At 31.9% G+C, this 22,397-nt stretch overlaps 1 protein-coding gene across 1 annotated transcript; it reads right to left on the reverse strand.

Annotated features, from left to right (window-relative positions):
• Window positions 1-14,299: 14,299 nt before the first annotated feature.
• On the reverse strand, window positions 14,300-21,900 carry LOC134697915 (uncharacterized). The gene is made up of 2 exons (XM_063560201.1): window positions 21,763-21,900; window positions 14,300-16,212 (listed from the first exon to the last, which is right to left on the reverse strand). Exons 1-2 carry the CDS (start codon window positions 21,767-21,769, stop codon window positions 14,300-14,302), a joined length of 1,920 nt encoding a protein of 639 aa, XP_063416271.1. The 5' UTR covers window positions 21,770-21,900.
• Between the last annotated feature and the right edge of the window lie 497 nt (window positions 21,901-22,397).

Here is a 22,397-nt window from a genome sequence, read left to right on the forward strand (position 1 = left end):
TCGTAATTTCGACAGAACATTATTTTAATTTTCTAAAGTTTAGATATTGTATTTGTAATTTAGAAATAACATATCGTTAGAACGACATCGCTATATCGTAATTACGACATCACTATGTCTTAAGAGCTATAGGTCATCATAATGTCTTCAATAATAAGAAAAAAAAGCAAGGTCAGCTATAAAAGAGGGACGAAATATACCAGAGGGAGAGTCCTCGATATGACAGATGATTAAGAACTTTATGCAAGCGAGAAAAATAACAGTTATGATAATTTACAAACAAAGACGAAAACGAAAAACAAATATGTAACACAGCAACACACGGTAACCACTGAATTACAGACTCTTTACTGCTTTGTGCCAATAACGACAACCTAAGGGTTTAACTTTTCACTTTTTGAAGAGATAGGAAATTCAAAATGGTCGTCAGTAAAGGCAAAATTTGTAGCATAAACAAATTTCATCTTTTTTTAGAGAGAATAATGAACACTATATTCAATCAAGCTTAATTGAAGTTAATTCCTTACACCTCGAGACTTGCAAATACTAGAAATTTATTTTATAATCAAGTCAAATGAGACCTAGTTGAACAGGAAAGAAATTCAAGCTCCTTGGACCCTCTAATTATGTTTGGCATGTACAGATTTGTGTAAATTATAAGTTCCTCCATTTCCATTGCAGGTTCTGAATAAGATGAATTTTAAGTTTTTCTCAATAAAGACTAATATGTTAAGCTTTGGACTCATAGTGTTCAGACCCACGGACCTCTGTACCTTAATTTTTACACAATTGAATCTTAATGTACTACATGTACTACTGGGACTTGATGCTTATTTTTGGTTATCGATGAGATTCTTCAATCGTCCTCCCCATTGAAGCCTTATTAAAACTTTGTACCACAAGATCTGTTAACCACTATTCCCCAGGACAACTAGTCCTACAAATTTAGGAGGAGGGTTTGGATCCCGTTTACATGTTCAACCCCGCCAAATTCGTTATGTATGTGCCTGTCCCAAGTCTTTGATTCAGAGGTTGTCATTTGTAGATGTGTTACATATTTGTTTTTCATTTATTTTTGTACATGAAATAGTTTTTCTCGTTTGAATTGTATTTCATTTGTCATATCGGGGCAATTTATAGCTGATTATGCGGTATAGGCTGTGATCATTGTTGAAGGCCGTACGATGACCTATAATTTTCAATTTCTGTGTCATTTGGTTTCTTGTGGAGAGTTGTTTTATTGGCAATTATACCACATCTTCCTTTTTTGTTTGTTTTTAGCTATATTTATTTATATATCATCCATTCTATAAGATTGATATAATATGGCTGATAGTTCTTATAGAGAAGATTTTCAAAGCTTTTTCCATTGCAGCCTACATGTATGTTTAATTTGGGACCTCTAATACTCGAGCCTAATGGATCCCCTGACCTTCGCCTATCACCCAAGGAAGTTGTGTTTAGTACACAAAGTGGTATACGAACGATTGATATCGCTTGTTGTCCGTCGTCGTCTGTCGTATGTGTATTTTTGAATCTCCGTTGTAACTACTGTGCAAAATTCTTTCAAAACTAGTTTGATTAATTCGTATAGAATGTTTCCTTTACAAAAGGCGCGCGTCGATTTTTGACCATTTAAAAGCACTTGCAAAAATAGGATATACTGGGCACACATTATTTTTTTACATAATACATCGAAAACCGTTACATTTATCCCAAAACTGTCGAGGGTCCATCATTACAATATGGACTATGCCGCAAATTTAAGAACGATCAGTTTAAACCATATCTGAGTTTTGTCCTCTAAAACATATTTGAATAGCTACATGTATTGTCATCACTTGGCGTCCGTCGACTTTGACCGGTAACCAACAAAATGGAGACTGATACTTAGTAAAGGCAATACTGGTATGAATGGAAATAAAAGTAAACGATAACTGCAGACGATGACGGACGACAAGCAATTACAAAAGCACAAATTACCTTTTGGGTGCTAAACACATCTTCTTACTACATACATGCAAAATATAACAGAGACTCCAAGGAGCCTAAATTGATCAACATTTATATTGCTCCTATTTGGCTTTATTATGAAATAAAGTTCTACCATTAGCAGACATATAGAGCAAATAACTTAAATATCAATCAAGCTTGAGTGAATTCAGAGTATATCATTCTCAAAAAGAAAATGAATGTGTTTACAATAGGGTTTTGGTACAAACTTTTTCATCAGTGGCGGTCATATTTAACTTCGGATCATGTCAAACGCAACAGTTTTTTTTGAAAGACGTCGGATACTAGGCACACAATGTACATTTATGCTATAAAGTTCATACTCAGTCATTTCAATGTTTTTGAACATTTTCAAAGTCTCTTGGCGTTCATGTATTTTAACAAATGTATCTATAAGTTACAACACTTAAATAGAACCTTATAGGGTACACGCATATACAGTTTGATTCAATCTTGATAATTGGTTCTTAAAATAAAGATGAAAATGTTGTTTCCCATATTGTTTCAATGATATAGCAATGTCGTTATTTCGACATACCATGTCGTTATTACGACACAGCAATGTCGAAAATTCCTCATAAGGTAATATGTCGTTATTGCGACATACATATGTTATGTCGATATTACGACATAGCGATGTCGTTAGCTGATGTCGAAATTACGGCATATTGATGTCGTTATTACGACATAATAATGACGACATTATTAAGTTTTTTTTACATGGCCCTTATCGGCTTCCGTATATCTAGTATAAATCGAAAAAAAAAGGCGAAAGATATTTAATGGGCATTCAAACACAAAAGTCGAAAATAAACTGACAACGCCATGCTAAAAAAATAAGGAAAAAAAAGGACTAACAGACAAATAGCAGTATACAAAGCACATATAAACTAGAGACCCAACCACACACTGGGGTGATCTCATGTGCTAAAAAGGGACCCAACTGGACATGTGGCACCCAATGTGTGGCTCATGCAAGAACACACCCATTGGTAAGTCTGTTTCAGTAGGTCAAATGGAGAGGTATTGTAGTTGGGACAATTCGAACATATCCGTCGTAGTCTGTGAAACAATTATTACATAAAGTTCAACCAACTCGTGATGGCGTACGTAAAACTTACGAAGGGATAATTTAAACGTCAACACTTGGTTATTTAGTGAAAGACTATCGTCTATATCCGAAAGTGAAGTTAAAGAATACTTCTAATTTCTTCATAAGAAGTTCCTGTATGAGATAAGCTTCATATGAATAAAGTTGTGAAGAAAAGAAACACAGTTGGTTCCAATCGGAATGCTGATTGCTTTATGAAAAAGACATTCTCCAAACGTAACAAATATGTTGTTAATCGAGTAATGAGCCATCTTGCTAGTGTCAGTTTAAAAGATTTTTTTTGTTGAAAACAAAGTGATGCTTTATAGGGTACGATGTATCTATCCATAAGATGATATACCTGTATCTACTTTGGCCATTTTTTTTATGAAACAAAGCAGGTCTAACTCTTTTAATTCGTCTTTTAGTTTGAAATTGGGAATACATGTGTAAAATATAGAAAAATCAAATGATTTAATACTATTGCATGATCAAACAGTCCTTAACAGTCTTGAAATTGTATGTACTCTATAAGGTCTTTGGAATTTTTAAAAATCCACATCTGATTAACGCCAACTCAAGAATAGGTAGTTTCACAATAACGTTGAAGCCCGCTTTTGATTGCTGATAAAACTGATGTTACTAATTCAGAAAGAGGGGTCGCGGACCACTTGGAAGACTCTGCAATGCATAATTGTTTGTAAGGACACCTATGTAGTTTAGATATGCTAAACAGTGAATGAAGATCAAGTTCTTCACACTATGCAACAATGTGCAATGGCCTCTATGAAAATTTGAGTTAAAATAAGTATGTCACCAGACTCGTTTCCATGGAAACGGTCACCAAAGTTGGTACATCACGTGTATGCATAAATACATACCTGATGTAGAAACTCTGGAATTTTATCAAGCCTTTGAAAGTATTTTGAAAGGTTTGTTCTTCATTTATTACAAAATTATTATTAAAAATGTAGATAAAACACAAATAATGGTAGTTTTATTCATATTCATTGATTTCGGCTCCAATTTCATCAACACTGCTCCACAAAAAAACACAGATTTTGTTAAAAATTTCTATTGTTCTTAAATTTCTAAAAAACAAGGGTCCAATGAATATTTTTTTTAATTTGACATAAGATGGTCATAACAATTAGCTTTAAAAAAAATGAAAAAAAATATGTGTCACCAGACTATTTTTCGCCCGAATAACGTTTTTGTGACCCCTAACGAAACAGTGATCAACAGCAGTTTTTTGTATATCTTTCATCATCGGTGATCAAAGTGTGACATATGTTGTCATATCCTTTTTTAAACTAACACAGAATAATACAGTTCCACAAGGCAATCAAATGAGAACAATTTTTTGGTTTCTATAAACAATGGTTACCATGGCAACAGGACATGAAGTTGGAAAATTTAAGCTTTTTCATTGTTCTGATGTGCCAGAGTTACAACCTAACAGATAATAGCAAATCAAATACCATGATTTCAGAGCAACAACACATGGCTTCTATGTGAATGTAAAAAAATATTATGATACATTGTAATGCAGCTTATATTAGCATTACTGTGGTTTTAAATGAGCAAAATAAATTACTCAGAACTTAGCGAAAATTAACAAATATTTTTTTTTTAATTATCGATTCATAGATAACAGTAGTCATGCAAGTAAATGAATTTAAAAAGACTTTGTCATCTTTTCCTCAATTAATGATTTAAGTTTGATGAAGCATAATGATAATACATTATATATTTCAGTTGTCATAGTAACATAACCAAAACATGATGAAATTATAACTTTTTCAAAGGTTTTTCAACTTTCTTTATTTTGAATGCTTCAACAATCAAGCAAATATATAACTGTTATATTTACAAATATGTAAATAGTTTACTCCTCTAATTTAGTCAAGTACTGATTGATAGTATTATTAGAGTTTATTTTGTTCTCAGTCAAAATTGTCAATCCTTCCATATTGTCAGACATATCATTTTACTATTAGTGGCAATTCTTTTTTTTTTAAATCTTTGTTTTTTCGTTATCTGTTTGCCCCTCCAATTAAGTCTCCCAAACAAAGTTTGTAGACTTATTGTTTTTGCTCAGTTCTTCTTCTTCTTCTTTTTCTTCTTCTTCTCTTCTTCTTCTTTCATTCATTCATTATCCTGCATTCTTCACATCATTCTAGGTGTTTTTAAATGACTAAATATTTAATGTATCAGACCACTTGGTCTCTGATCACATGCAAAAGATGACTTAATATAAAAATTCGGAAATTCTGATTTTAAAATAAAGAAAACTTATATTTTGAGGTTGTAAAACATTATTTTTGTGAATGAATCATTGTGACTGCATTTGTCAATGTTTGTTTACTTTTTCAATTCTAATTTTATTTATGGTTATATAATTGCTACCAAATAATTATTTACAAAATAATCCTCCCCTTTTGAATGCCAAACTAAAAAGCCCTTTATGTATAGATGTCTTTGTGTTCATTACAAAAATGATAAATAACTTCCAGGGGCAAAATTCCATAAAAATTACTAAGTCCAGCTTCATAAAAAAATTGGGCAGCACTTCCCCTCAAAATAAAGCTTTTTACCCTCAAACCACTTAAACCCCAGACCATAATAGAGGGAAATTGAAGAAAGAAATTGAGAGGTGTGGGGCAGGTTAATTGATTCAAGACATGAAATCATACACTTCTCTCCACCCAGTAAAATGTGTAAAGAGAATGTATAATATTAAAAGAGAAAATTGAACTCTCTTACCATGTGCAGCTTTTGAATTGATAACAAATTCACCAGTCCCATTTTTTCCCTCGTTTCTACACTGTTACACATGTATGATATGCAGGTTACATGCACTACAGCTACAACGATATGGTATGGACAAACTGCTCCACGGCCTCCACCTCCTGGTCTAAGCCTTGAAGGTCGTATTTCCGTTCACAGACAGTATCCACAGGGGACAATTTTACATCTTAACGAACATATGCTTTGCAAGGTGATCAGCCAGAGATAGCCGTCGACCTTCTTTCCAGGTTTCGTCAAACGAAAGATCACTGTCTGTGATCGGACGCCGAATTTCTCCAACTTCCAAAAACGTATATCATATGATATTATAAGTAGAAAATCATTTAAGACTGTGTGAACTTTCAGGCTGAAGCTATTCATATTCTTTATTTTAAAAGAACGCATGCATTTATCCTTTATGATAAACCTTCCTTTCTTCTGAGCGATGAGCTGTAACTTGGAAGTTGTTTACACACGTTGTCAACAGACGACATCGGAACTGTTACCGTGACCTAGATATACAGGCGATATATCCTAAATTTTTAAACGGGAACCAGTTTTACATCAGTAAAATGTTGTTATCTCCCTCAGTATCGGAAGTCACCTTCAGGCAAAATATCTTTTGTACCTTATCGGTGACCTATTGTTTTTATTTGCTAAATTTTTAAAGCTATATTTTAGCTTCTTTTTTATTTTTGTTCTATACAGAAAGTGAATCAAATTGGTTGAAAAAATAGGGGTTCATTGACTGTTCCTTTAAGCTAAACATTTTATTTTTTTACAGGTATGTAAAAAGGACCACTTTTCAATGAAATGATAGTGAAAATAGAGGTGTTGAAATATTTTTATCGGAATATTAAAAAAACGATTTAATGACACTTGGTTCAAAACTGTAATATAAAAAGCTGAAATTTAGCTTACAAAAATAGCAAATAAAAAGGTCACCGATAAGGTAGAAAAAAATATTTTGCCTTAAAACACAATTTTTTGCGGGCAAATGGTGAAAATGGGTGAAATGTAATTTTGAGTCTTTTACAGATACACATAATAACGATAATATTCCTTGTGTGACATATCTACAATGATTATATATTTCTAATCAATCAAAATATTGAAAAAATAATGTCTTATTTACGACAAATACTTTTCGATTGCATTGTAATTAATGTGTAAAATTATGCGCAGTTGAATAGTCCCGATCCACCTTGAGTGCACCACATAGTTCAATAAATAGTACGAAGCAAAAATCAATCAACTAACATAAAACCAATAGACACAGCGCACCAATGTAAGAGTACTAGCGCTAATCAAAGGTTATTCATAATCATACGTTTTTTTATTGAGTTAAGTCTGCCAATTGATATTTTATCGTATGTTTTTCTATGTTGTGATGTTATGCTTTTGTTTCAGAAAAAAGGGAGAAGGTTTGGATCCATTAAAACGTTTAATCCCGCTGCAAATGTTTGAACCTGTCCTAAGTCAGGAATCTGATGTACAGTAGTTGTCGTTTGTTTATGTAATATATACGTGTTTCTCGTTTCTCGTTTTGTTTATATAGATAAGACCGTTGGTTTTCCCGTTTGAATGGTTTTACACTAGTAATTTTGGGGCCCTTTATAGCTTGTTGTTCGGAGTGAGCCAAGGCTCCGTGTTGAAGGCCGTACTTTAACCTATAATGGTTTACTTTTTAAATTGTTATTTGGATGGAGAGTTGTCTCATTGGCACTCACACCACATCTTCCTATATCCAATTACAACATATAAATAACAGAATAAATTCATTATTCCAAGACTAAAGAATCATTCAGTACATATCCAACGGATTTATTTTAAGGACTTCATAAACAGTCTGAAAATGTACAATTCCAAAATATAAATATATACCAACAGAATGTACGACCATGATCATGAGTACTCAAAAATGTACATGTATAGCAATATATATATATATACAACTCGTCTAAACATCAACCCAACAATGTTAGATCTGTAAATTTGCTTTCGCAAAATTTTTGGTTCCTCCCTCGCCGGGATTGGATTCGAACCCATGCTACTGTGATATCGTGACACCAAATCGCCTGCACTACAGCCGTCCTGCTAGACCACACGACCACCTGGGCTCCTCAAAAAAGAGCTTTCGCTGGCCATGTGTTACCTTTCCACGTCAGTTTTAATCTAGCGGCGTACTACAGTACATGATACATAAGGCATGAAGATGTTATACATCTGTTGTAGGGTTGTCACTGACTCAGACGTACTTATAAATAAATATATATATATATATATATATATATTTTTCTTCAAAAACACAATTTATGTTAGAACCAACAAAAACTATACTTTAAAATATCACTACGTTGAAAATATTTTTAAACATGGTAAATGTGCCTTTACTAAATTGAAACAAAGAATCGGACATTTTTTTCAAATACAAATCACGAAATTCATGATTTAGTTCAAGAGCTTAAAATAAAGGACATAAGAACACCATTTATAACATTTTGTCGTCCTTTACATACCTGACTGTTGTGCAAATTAAGACATATATTCTTTCATACCCAGAACATGTAGTGTTTCTTGTTTTGCCTATTAAACGTTTTGTGATAAATCGATATTGTTTCATGCTAATCATTCCAATTTATAAAACAAATGAAAGACTACATTTTGAATTATCAAAAATCTGTTATCTTATGATGACCTTTCAATTGTATACATTTTATTTATGTTATTTATAATTGCAATGACGAGAATTTGTTCAACTGTGCCAAAACTGGGCGGGGATACACATGTTTAATCTAATGGCGACATAAATCTTAAGTAGCAATCATCTAATCGTTACAGGGAAAAGGTGTGACATATTTGTTTTTCAATCCTTGTTCATTTCTTCAAGGCTTGCAATTATTCAGGAAGCATGGATACTGATTTGACTAAGCATATTGAATCAGTAGAATTATAAAGATGTGGACAAGAATGTATGCTATGATTGTGGATGTGCAATTTTCAGTTATTCCTACTAACCAGACGGATGCTCAAATCACACAAAATGACTAAGACATGTAAGATGACAATCCAAGGTAACAAACTTAAAGTGCGAGTACCGCATGGAACCCTAAATAGGAGCGAGACATGTAGCGTCAGCTGGGTACACGTTCACATTAAACGTGTGAATCCAAGATTTTAAGAGAATATGTCAATGATTTGAGAAAACAAAACCCAATTCTTATCATAATTGGTTCATTCCTTTGATATATGCTAATATACTGATTGAATTATTATATATAAATATTTAAGATTTGAACTATCTTTTAGTAACTGGTAGTACACCCAGAGGGAAACTTTGTGTCTTTAGTTTTTTTTCTTTTATATGTACCTTGCTATTTAATGAGTCAAGCCTTTTTCTACTGACTTTTTAAGTTTGTTATTATGTTGTGCTGTTACACCATTTTCTTAAATTAGGAGAACGTTGCATTCTATAACGCCGTAAAATTATGAATGTGACCTATAGTTGATAAAATTTCATGTCATGTTGATTGACCTATCAGAGTTGATTTTTTGTATATACACCCCAATATATTAAATAACAACAAAAGTCAACACGAAAGTGCGACTTCATCTATAACTTTATTTTTCCTCACCAAAAGACGGTGGTTCTCACCGGGCTCGCCACTTTCCTCCAGCAATACAAACTGATCGCAATGTAATATCGAATAGTGACGAAAACAGCATTACAAGCTAGTCAATATATCAATTAATGTACATGAAAAACTTTTAATAATTCAACTGTCAACATGTTAACCAAAAAAAAAAATACACAAAAAGAAAATTCTTAATTGTGTAAGGCATATAAGCAATTTTAAACGGCATCAACTAAAAACTCCTTATGCCGTAATTGACAAAAATACTGATTTTATTGACCATTTTTAAAACCTTGAAAGTAGGCGTTGAAAGTCGTTACGATTGAATGAAGCCTAGAAGTTTTAACATCTAAAAAAGACAGACTGAACTAGTGTACAACATGATGCGAATGTTGACAAACAGCTGTTCTACTTCAATTCTACATATGGAACCGTTTTTGTTGTACATACCACACCAACACTGCTTGATAAAGAAATAACATCATGTGATTACAAATAGAAAGATCCAAACTGAACAAATATCTATTTTATCTGCAATCGAAGTTGATTTTACAGCGGTATTTATCAAAAGTGAGTGATAACAAAGTCAAACATATATCAGATTGCATGCAAGACTTAGTGTAGCATTGTGCATAATCGCTTGATCTAAAATTGAGAAAGAAAATGGGGAATGTGTCAAAGCAACAACAACCCGACCATAGAGCAGACAACAGCCCTAAGCCACCAATGGGTTTTCAATGTAGCGAGAATTCCCGCATCCGTAGGTGTCCTTCAGCTGGCCCCTAAACATATGTATACTAGTACAGTGATAATGGGCGTCATACTAAACTCCGAATTATACACTAAGATACTAAAATTAAAATTAATATCAGTTTCTTGTATATGGGTAACATACAATCTGATTAAATAGAGATCATGTATTCAAACCTTTCTTACAAGGATCTGATAGTACTATGTTTTAGCTCCTGTTCTACAAATTATTACATCAGCCTATGTAATTGTAGTCTTTGAATATATGAAGGTGTATATTAATCCGACAAGAACCACAGAATCCAGAAAGTTCTGTTAAAAAAAGTAGATTGCGTCGTCAGATCCTTGTTAGCAAAGCTTACACATAGCTATATTCTAATCAGATCATGTCACATGTGGAGCAAGATCTTCTATCCTTCCGGGGCACTTGATACCACTAATGTTAAAAATTTTGTTTTGCTATGTCTTTAGATTGTATGGTACGTTTTGTAGACTTTTGTCTGTATTTGTTTTATTTTGTTGTTGTTGTTTTGGCGATTTCTTAAAGTGTTCGACCTATTATTTGAAAATGAATTTGGTATTCTTCGCCCCTCTGTTTCTATTATGCTTATTTTTTTCTCATTTTGACGTAGATTTCTCAGAAACTGTTGTCAATAGATTGGTAATGTATATATTTGCTACACATGAATCCATTTTTTCTGTGAACTATGTGAAATATGTCTACAGGTACTGTTAAACAAAATTAAAGAAACACATTAAAAGAGAAGGGATGTAAAACAAACAAGACAACACATTCTTGTAATATAAGTTTGCTATGCTCCATTCCGGACTGCAAAATTCTTATAAACGCCGGCTAATGACACATAACAGAAAAGTTTTACTACAAATGTAATAAAAGTTGTGTATTATCATAAAAGGAACATTAGCTACGATATATCATACATTATAAAGAAATAGGGAAATTCTAATTTGCTTTTAGCAGCTAATCTGATTCATTTTTGTTAAAATAAGCAAAGAAATATCGCTGATAAACTATTCACTTGCATTTAGCTGGAAATTGGTATTGCATGTTTTAAGGTATTAACAAAAAGAGCATTCAAATTGAAACAAGGATGAACTATTTGGCTGACTTATTCGATCTAAAAAAATCGATCTTAAACAGGTGAAAACGATGATAAACACACTTTTAATCTACAATAAGAAATCATACTGACATAGAAAAATCCAATTGCACGTGGTCGCATTCTATTTATATATACATCGTGTTTTATGACCCTCGGCATTTTTCGGATGTCAAACCGATGGTTAATTAGATTGCGTCTAGTCAAAAATATACGCGTAATGCGGATACATATTATTGTAACGATGTACGTGTAATTAACAAAACAACAACGTTAAACTCATTATAAATGAAATAATGAAATATATAAGCACACGTGTCACTAAATACATGTAAACACACACAAAATTGAACTTAACATTATGTTATGAGATATTAAAATGACAGCTAAGTTCTTTCAATATGTACACCTTAATTCACTCTGCACACTTTGCCGTAAAGTTGAACGTGATATAAATTTGGGTTGTTCCCCTAATATTTCTTTAAATCGAACTGATATACATGAAACTATTTTCTCACATTTCACACACAATGTTCATGAGAGCGTTCCAAAGTAGCTGTGTTTGACTAAATGTATAGATTAGAAGTGTTTCTCAAACTGAGAATGATATACGCCATTCCAATTCTTCGTGTGGTGAACCTCTGATACCAACAGGTGCAAATAGCACTCCATGCTTTATGATCATCTGCTTTGCCTTGTGATTTGGCCAGGAATTATTCGACCTGGTAAAATGCAAATCATTGGGCTACAGTTTGGCCCAATATTTACTATGTAGACAACGAGCAATGTCATGTAAACCAAACCTGTCGGTAACACATGGTCCGTGTATAATTGGAAAAGCCTTATTCAAAAATAGATGTTTAAGTGGGTATCTTGACAGATAATATTTCCCTCTAAATCGTTCACTGAGTTTTTGCCATTTGGAATGCTTACTTATCAGACATAACATCGCAAATCTTGGTTTAACGTATTCAGTCTTGACGTTAGCTAATAATTACTTGTTTGAAGGGTTTGCAAGTGCAGATGATATAATATCAAAGATATAGACACACTTTAAGACAAACATATTATCAATATCACTTCCACGCATATCGGGACCTTCACCAAAACTTCCTCCGGTAATGTTGACGGTTGTACCAACACTAGCTAAATGATCACGAAATGTATGCATCAATCTAATTATGTTCACGTGGTTTTCTGAACCGACTATATTTTTACACAAATACTGATACATGTACATCTTTTGTTAAATCTGTAAAAAATATTTGAAAATGTTTTTATTTTATAAAACAACCAGTGTACTTGTAAACACCAAAAAAAGCAGCACAAATTATATGTTCTGTCTGAAAACAGTAAACGATTGCGACTCCAAAATATTTTGATTTAATACTTATTTAGTCAATTTTGGGTGGTCTTTTTGAAAATACATTGTGTAACAAATTAACTTAATATATTTTTTTTATCGAAAACACAAATAAATACACACATATTACAGACTTTTTATCATTTTTTAAAACTTCATGTTTTATAGTTTATTCAAAACAATTAAGCTTTCAAACACAATAATTGTTTGAAAATAAATGCATTATCTTTTTTGTCATCTGATATAATGTCATGTGAAATGTGTAATGCAATATGATACAAAAATGTGTAAACAAACATGTCCTTATATTCTGCGAAGGGCATTTCTTTTATTGATATATATATATATTTTTAATTTGTGAACGCAAGACAGGAGCGTTTGTATTAAACCTCAAGAAAATGTAAACATAATGTCCTTTGTTGAAGGTGCTAGGGTAGAATAACACACAAGGGAAAAAGTATCATCAAAGACGAAGTCGCGGGTGCAAATTTTTCAACGAGTGTGTTAATCACCCTGACACCCTTATCGAAAGGCAGTATGTGTTTTATCATACTGAGAGCCTTATGATTCAAGAATAACCTATGCTTTTGTAAGGACAAGTGTAAACAAATAAAGATATACTTTATGATAGTTTACTGATAACATTTAAATGGCGGAAATAATGTAGAAATAAGAATCGGTAAAATTCGGTTGGAGCAGGTGTTAGTTGTTACGGATCGACAAACTTCAGGCTCTGAGGGTGTTGATTGTAGGCATTAACACCCGTTGCTAATATTATCACATGTTGCTATGGGTTTGGCGGGGCTTTTGAAAGGTAAGTGAAAACTAACAAATACTGCGTGTCCAATGAAGTGAATAGATGATATAACAAATTTGTATAACATATATTAAACACGCTTTTTTTCTTTTTTTAAGTAATACTTCCTGATGGCCGATAGAAAAAACTTTGTTTGCGGTTAGCCGGAAAATACAATACTCTTTATTTTCCCTCTTGAACTGAAGAAAAGCAACTACCAATTTCATATAGCCGAGTCGGCCTAGTGGTCTATGGAGGAGCAGGGGACCCGTAGAAAAAAAATATACTAATCCAACATTGTTCGGCTAGGTTTCAGACAAAATATTTGTATACTAATTTAAACCAGTGTGAAGGGCGGAACAGATGTCAAAATATCAATTTTGACCCATCATCTAGCGTCATAAATTTGCTAGTTTCTAGTAAAGTAAACTTGTATTAGAATGTAAACTATAACTAACTCAGTTTTTACGTGAAATCGCATAGATATTTCCAAAAGGGATTCAGGTTTCCATAAACATTGAAATTTTACTTGTTTATACAAACTTTTGGTATTCCATTATAGTATACACATTTGTGTGTTTATAACCAATCCTAGTCATTCGGCTAGCAGTTTACACTATTGAAGAAAAGATGTTAAACTCTTAAAGTAAATAACTTAACATTTAAATTAGAATCAATAATGTTATTATTCATCAACTTAACCAAGAACGTATGATTATACATATATTCTTCACATGGAAGCTATAATAACAGTCTTTTTAATCGCTTAATGGCATAAGGATACCGACTTAATAATTTCACAGTCTCAGTAAACGATTGTTTTGCTGATACTTTGTCTCCCATTAACTGTAAAGCAGTGCCAAGACAATAGTAAGATGATGATTTAAGACTTTCATCCTCTCCTATGAAATAGTCTTCAGTTATTGTCAATTGAAGATCTCGGAGGGAATTTCGACATTCTCGCACATTTTGCTGATGGTTATGACATAGGAAGGATAAAAAATGAGCGTAAACTACAGGCGGTATTTCAAAACCACTTCCTTCAATTATCAGCTCTGTAGGAATAAATGTCGGAGATGCAAAAAAGACACTTTCTACCAGGACAAATTTTAACAAACGAACCACGGTTTTCTTTTGTACCAAAAGCGATTTGACTTGACGTTTTTGTGTGACTGATAGTTCTGTTCTATAGAATAGTTTGTCAAGTGTACACTTCGATAATGCGTACAAAATAATTATGAGAGATTTATCATATTGATTTGTCTTGTAGAAAAATGATGCCGTCATCAACCACCCAGAGACAGCATCATGGTTGATGTTAATCAGTAGATAACTCAGACACATGTTGTATTGTTTATATTGGCTCTTATTACTGACTGTTCTGTTCAGATACACGGACTGACAACGTTTGTTGCACACCACTGACAAGAAATATGCATGCATATATTTCAATTTCTTAGAGTTACAAGTTATAATGTTATGTACAACTCTAACGAATTCCTTGTGTTTACTTCTCATAGAAGTAACATTAACACATATGTTTGACTTCAACAGTTTGTTAATATCTTCATAACACAAGACACTTTTATCATTTAGGAATTTGCATGACAAAACCGGAAAATGTGATATTTGTTTAGAGAATAAAATACATAGCCATCCATAGCTAAATAACACACGAAGTGTTTCCATCAAATTATCCCTATCCAGTCCTTCTATCTTATTCTCAAACAAATTATTTTCTGGAATGAAATAATGAGGACAAACTGAATAATTGACACAGTATATCAGCCTACGGAAACATCTCATAAAACACGGTATCAAGTTTTCAGGTGTCCATACAGAGGGTTGTAATTCCTCTGACATCCAGAATATAATTGTCTTTAGGTAATAGGAGCATAATACATTTTTACATCTACTGTCACTATTGATAATATCCTTTAAAAGAATTTTCATGAGCGCATAACAAAGTAGTTGCGAATGACTAAACGTATAAATAAGAAGTTTTTCTCCAACTGAGAATGACATTCGCCATTCCAGTTCCTCGTTTGGGGACCCTTTAGCACCAATTGGTACAAATAACACCCCATGATTGATGATTGTCGGCTTTGTTATTTCATTTGGCCATGTGTCACTTGACCTCATAGTCCATCGTGACGCTGACGTGACCCAATATTTACTATGAAGGCAGTTAGCAAAGTCCATATGACCGTTTATGTCGGATAAACAAGGTCCATGAACAACAGGACTAATTTCGTTGAGAAAGTTTTGTTTGAATAAGACATTTGACAGATATTTGTCCCCTCTGAATTGTTCACAAATATTTCGCATACGAGGATAAGGACTACTTATCAGACGCAACATTGCAAAGCCTGGTTTTGAATTGTCTGTCATCAGTGAGAAATGCGTTTTTGTAGGATCGAGAGTAATAGGTGTTATCTTATCGTGGACATTAATGTTTGATGTTACAAACATAATATCTATATCACTACCACGCATCTCCAGTCCTTCACCAAAACTACCACTGGTTATAATCACTTTGTTGTCGTCACTGGATAAATTATCACAGACTGTGTTCATTAATCTTAACATTTTTACGTGATTTTCTGTTCCGACTACGTGTTTGCACATATAATGGTAGAGGGATAATGAGACACCTGAAAGAAATACAGTTTTAACATGATGCATTTATTTATCACAATTATTTCCAAGTGAAACATAGAACATGTTAAAGTGTGCTTTGAAACTTTTTCCTGTCTGAAAACGAACGATGTATATTCTTACTCAAGGATATGTTTTAGAAAACATAAATATGTCAGCAATATACATTTATATACATTGACATATGTAAAATGCATTGTGTAACTGATAATGTTATTTATTCAGCTCAGGCTAGAAATCATTGCAAAACATAACATGACCTTTGTTTAATTATTTCTTAAATACAAATATCCCTTAATTTACAGTGAATTGAGGATGCGATCCATAAGCAGTTAATTGTCCTATGGAAAGTTGTATTTTCAGAGTTGTTTTTGTAGTAGTAATTAAACCCGTATTCCTATCCTGAAATTAACAGTTGTGGTTATAAGTCTTAGAGTAGCATATATATCTTTGCCGTTAGCAAGGCCATGCTTTCCTCGGACATTTTATCTCGCTCAGCGTCCATGCTCTCATTGTTGTAAAGTTTAAGAAAACAATATTTAAAACCGGTAACATTATTAATTCGGCATTGACCTAGATTTTTCAATTACTTAGAGCACTCTAAGATTGACGATTAGTGTTTGTCTGTTTACTAGTTGTTTTTGTACAAAGTACCAATATGACCAATAAGACTCTCCATTTTTCCACTTAAGGTTCTTTCCATTTACTGGAATTTCATTATTTCAAGTTGTTTTATTACATTATATCCCAAATCAGATTATAATTTGAGGTATTGTGTTGGTATTTTTGTGTAAAAAGAGATGAAAACAATATTTCCATATGGGAAATAGGAACATTTTTGATGTATGGTCTTAACACAGTCACATTGGCAACGATCAGTCTGAGGAGAAAATCATGATAATATTTTATTTTACACTTAAATGGATATAACAGCCCCATTTGTTTACTAAATATTGAAAATTCATTATACCACCCTTTGCATGATTCTTAGGAAGACCTGTACTTAACAATTGAAATATGTATACACGGCCAAATGTCGGCTAGTATTTATGAGTGTACATGTACTAGCATGTTTATCTATTGCAAAAAAATCATAATATCAAATACAATTAGACTGTATTTGGCTAACTAAGTCCTTATTATTGAATAAAGTAACATTATTTTTTAAGGGAAAATTGTTTTAACGTTAATTAAGCTCTAATTGAGAATTGTTTGCTATCACCTCCTTGTGATTTCTGTAAGATAACTGTGGTCATTTTTTCTAACATTTTATCATTATGAGGAGCTTATATAATTGTTTTCTTATATAGTCTTTTTTTTAAAAGTTCAAATGTTTTCATAATTTCTCACTAAAGCATTTGACCTTCGTTTGAAGTTTCTGGAATAAATTGGTGGTTATGGTGTTCTGTTTTTGTGTTTGTGCGTATGTGTATCTTGTGTGTGTTTGTGTTAGGAAGAGTGGGGGTCTACACACAAGTCTCTAAGGAATAAAGTAATGCAACATGTCTTCTACCTTGAATTCTGACATAAGTATGTACACCATATTAAAACAATAAATGCTTGTTCGAGTAGCAGGAGCAATGCTGTTGGAGGTTAGATGTTGCGGAAAACATCTTTAAACAGTGTATTGTTGACACAGCAGAATGAAACATGTGTTATTTACCATGATACGGCTTTCTAACGTAAACAATTCCAGGATTTTAAGGGTCATTAATCTTAAAATTATGGTGTCAATTTACGAATTATAAAAAAAAAGTATTTGATAAAATATTACAAAGCACGACATCCGTCATTCATCACACATGTGAAGAAAAAAATAAAAAAAGCATCACTAACAAGATACACAATGACTGTAAATTATAAAAAAAGGAGGAGTATAGAACTTATTATAATGTTCCTCTTTCTATTCCTTCTTATTTAAAGTACAACACGTACATGTGTACTGGCCATGTTAATATATATATAAATAAATAAATGTCCATGAATTTAAACAACAGGTAAATACCTATACTACAAAAATAAATTATATTGCCGATATTCAAATTTTAACTTCCATGATTAAAATTCACAAAAGTTTTCAAATGATAACGTTTATTATCCTATTTACACTAATGCGGTTGAGACGCATACGTCATTGTACATGAAATGACTCAAATTGCCCTTTGCACAGGATGGCCAGACATGTACATTGGATAACTATTTAGAACGTGATATATAGTTTTGAGTATAATAACATTTCGTTTTACCTGTAAATCGCGACAGCAGGACAGAGCTAACAAAATGATTTCTTGAAGGTTTTACCAGAGTAATTTACACATAGAGAAAATTAAATCTTAAATTCAGATTGAAAAAAAGTATACGGAACAAAACAAATTTTCTAACATTTTTGTTTATGAAAAATCATTTCGTTAAAATCATTTAAAAAAAAATCATTTTATTAAAATCATTTTAACATGTTTAAGGAAGTACAAAAATATGTTTTAACAATAATATATAGTTTCCGTATCATTAAATACGGATGTGTCTCTTCATTTGGCTTCAATATAAGATAAATCACCAACTTTAACAAATGAAGGCATACTTTGTATTCACAACTTCGTTCTATACTAACCTTCTAATTTGCAAATTCTGTCAGATGCTAAAATTACTTTTGAGCAGGAGTTGTCCGTTATTCCGCAGGTAGAGACGTATATAAATTATAAATTATAAATTCGGAAGGGATGATTTGAACCTAACAACTTGGTTTAATACATTTCGTGTAATATTTGTTTCAAAAGCGTTTTGTCAACTACGTTCATTTCTAAATTTATTAATTAAATATGTGATAGGGCGGAGTGTGAAAGGATAGATTTTTGTCTATTAAAATTTTGACTATGGGAAAAAAATCATGAGTTGGAAAAAATGCTTTTCATTAAATCATTTATACTGTATATGATCGGATACTAAATTGAAACGAGAGGTGTCCAGATATATACGAAAGACAAATAAATAATATTATATGGTCCTATATAAGGAACAAACCAAATCAAATGGCAGTTTGCTGTTTACCGAAAGATAAAGGGGGGATAAGCATGATATATTTTAGAAACTTTATTAAATCAAAACAGGTAAAAAGTGTGTACAGTATTGTAAACTCAGAAACATAAATGGAATGCAAAAGGTAAATACTGGTTAACGTCACTAGAGGAAACATATGGTACCGACTTTCTCCTATGTTCGTATTCGGACACTCGAGGAATTGGGCAAATTGGTCGTTCTAGTAGACCTATGCAATTAATTTATTCTTGTCAGTTTAGAAAAAAACGGAGTTGTCGTTGATGACAAAAAAATAATTATTCGAAACTTTTGTAACAATATTATTGTAAAATAATACAAACTCCTTTTAGTCATGTTAAGCGCAATTCACATTCCTGGAAGGAACTTCCATTAGGAGATATTTGGGACATTTTAAATAAGAATTTAGCTAACAGGAATGCAAAACAACTTCACTTGAAGCTAATTCATAATATAATTCACACGGAAGAAAAATGAACAAAAGATGAATCGCTCAAACGGAACGTGTAACTTTTGTAATGAAAAAGAATCACTATGTCATCTATTTTCTATACTGTAAACTGGTGAAAGAATTTTGGCGGAAAATGTTTTAGAAAATATGGAAATTTTGTTCAAAAATTTAAAATCGAAAATTTACAAAAATCAGCAATGAGTATCGTTTTTGGTGTCTTAAATGTAGATATATCTGATATTCATATTCTAGATTCGGTGCTTGGATTATTTAGAAAACTAGAAACATCGCAAAATATCAAAAAAAAGGGATAACAAAACTGAGGATTTTAAATTTGATAAAATATGAAATGGAATTTTTTGTTCAAATTTGTTTAAGCGAAATACAAACAATAAAACCTTCTCTTATATGTGTGAGACTTTTTGTAGATAACTTTATATTTTTGCGTGGTCAGGCTAGTGTAATGACCACTTCAATATTTAATAGATTATCATATACATTTCAATCAACAGTCCTTGTGTTCTATGCCTTTTCGATTGTGTATATAAACCATGTCTAATATTTACTTTTAACAAAGATAAATCGTAGCAACAGGTACATATTATAAGCAAATATTTACTCACCATATCTTTGAAATAGCTCTTTTTTGGAAAAAAGAAATTAAATCCTACTTTTTATGAATGAATTGCACAGTTATTTTCAATTTTTTGTTACTGAGCAGCACGTGGCAAAAGATCATTTGAGCGGAATATAATAGAAATTAGCATAACAAAAGAACGAAATGAAGTGCTATAAAATCGAGACTTCTTGGTAGCTGTGTATAAATATATAGAAAAATGAATACGTATCTTACAAACTTTAATATTTCTGTCTAATTAATAACCTTGTGATAACAAACATGCATGTTGGTGTCTAACGCCTGGAAGACACTAACAATTTTCATCGAAGCAAATGTAATGTAATGGATGAAAGACACTAAATAATTAAATTTTTGCTTTTGCACTAAATCGTCAGTGTACATTTGTGATTATGTGGATAAGAATACATCTTTGAAATACATACTTCGGAGTACATGTACATACTTTAAATGCACAAGAAGGCAAACATTAGCATACATCTTATATTTACCATGAAACTCGATGAACAGATGAATTGTCATTACATAAACAAAAATGGTCTTTTCTCTAATTTTGTATCCGTTTTATTTGTAATAAACAATTTAAGGAAAGATCCCCATATATGAATTGATTCTTTTGTGTACCAAAGATAAAAAAAGAAGATGTGATATAATTGCCAAACTCTCCACAAGAGACCAAATGACATAGAAATTAACACTTTAGGTCACCGTACGGCCGTCAACAATGATCAATGCCAATACCATATAGTCATCTAGGCCCCGAAATGACAAATGTAAAAGAATTCAAACGAAAAAACTAACGGCCTAATTATTGTACAAAATAATTAACAAAAAAACAAATATGTCACACAGCAACAAACGACAACCACAGAATTTCAGGCTACTAACTTAAGAAAGGCACATACAGAATGTGGCGGGGTTAAACCAATTTGAAGGCGCCAATTCTCCCTTCACCTGGGTCAATGGTTAAACAGTACAACAAACTATAAAAATCAACTAGTAATATACTGTTTTTGCGCTAAATCGTACAGAAAACATTTATTAATAGAAACAGATGTACTTAAATGATGAGATCACAATTCAAAAACATGTTTTTATTTGCTGTACAATTGTAGTAAAAACTCGTTTCTTGTAAATAATGAAATTTGTCAGTGCATTTATAATTGGTTTCATCCAAAAAAAATGCTAAAAAGTTATAATGATTCTATGAAATGCTGCATTCAATTTATGCGATAAAAAATTTGATATGCGAGTTTTATTTTTTTTTCCAATACCTATAGTGCCACCAAATTTGGAATAATAGAAATATTAGACACATTTCTGATTTACAGTATTGAACTATAGGTGCATTAACATTTGCGAATTACACATTTACATTATCAATATAAACTAGCTGTGTCTTACCTTCCATGTTGTTTCACCGCCGTTAACCTATATCTTTTACTATGGATTTACATATTGTGCAGAATTTTACAGAATCACTTTGAAACCAAATTGACATTTCATTGACTTTCTGCCGTTGACTTCTTATTTGACCACACATAAAAGATATTATTTGTTTTATATCCTTTTTAATTTACAATAAGTTGTAAATACTTCCTTATAAAAATTATTTCAATGACGAGAAACATTATCGTTTTTGAAATTTTGATGGATTAAGTTTACAAGGAAAATATTTAAACAAAACTGAATTCTAATTCCGGGGAACGTTTTTGATAAAGAAGATTAATTTTTTTTTTATATTTTAACATTCAATTTTCAAATAATTTCCTCATCAATGTTTTATTTCATTTTTAGTTCTTTTTTGTGTTTGAATATTAAATATTTACAAAAACATTCATAAACATTCAATTATTTGTTTATAATTGTATGTACATTGTACAACGAAATTATTATAGTATTGCAAAATAAAAAGAAAAGGAATTATTAAGAAATGAACTCAAGCTTTCAATTTTTGATTTGTCATGGAAGTTTTATTTCCTCAGGTACTTTTTAAATTCTAATCATGGAATTTTTTCCAATACATTCCCTTGCATTCA

Source organism: Mytilus trossulus, chromosome 14, assembly GCF_036588685.1.
Source record: "Mytilus trossulus isolate FHL-02 chromosome 14, PNRI_Mtr1.1.1.hap1, whole genome shotgun sequence".
NCBI classification, from domain to species: domain Eukaryota; kingdom Metazoa; phylum Mollusca; class Bivalvia; order Mytilida; family Mytilidae; genus Mytilus; species Mytilus trossulus.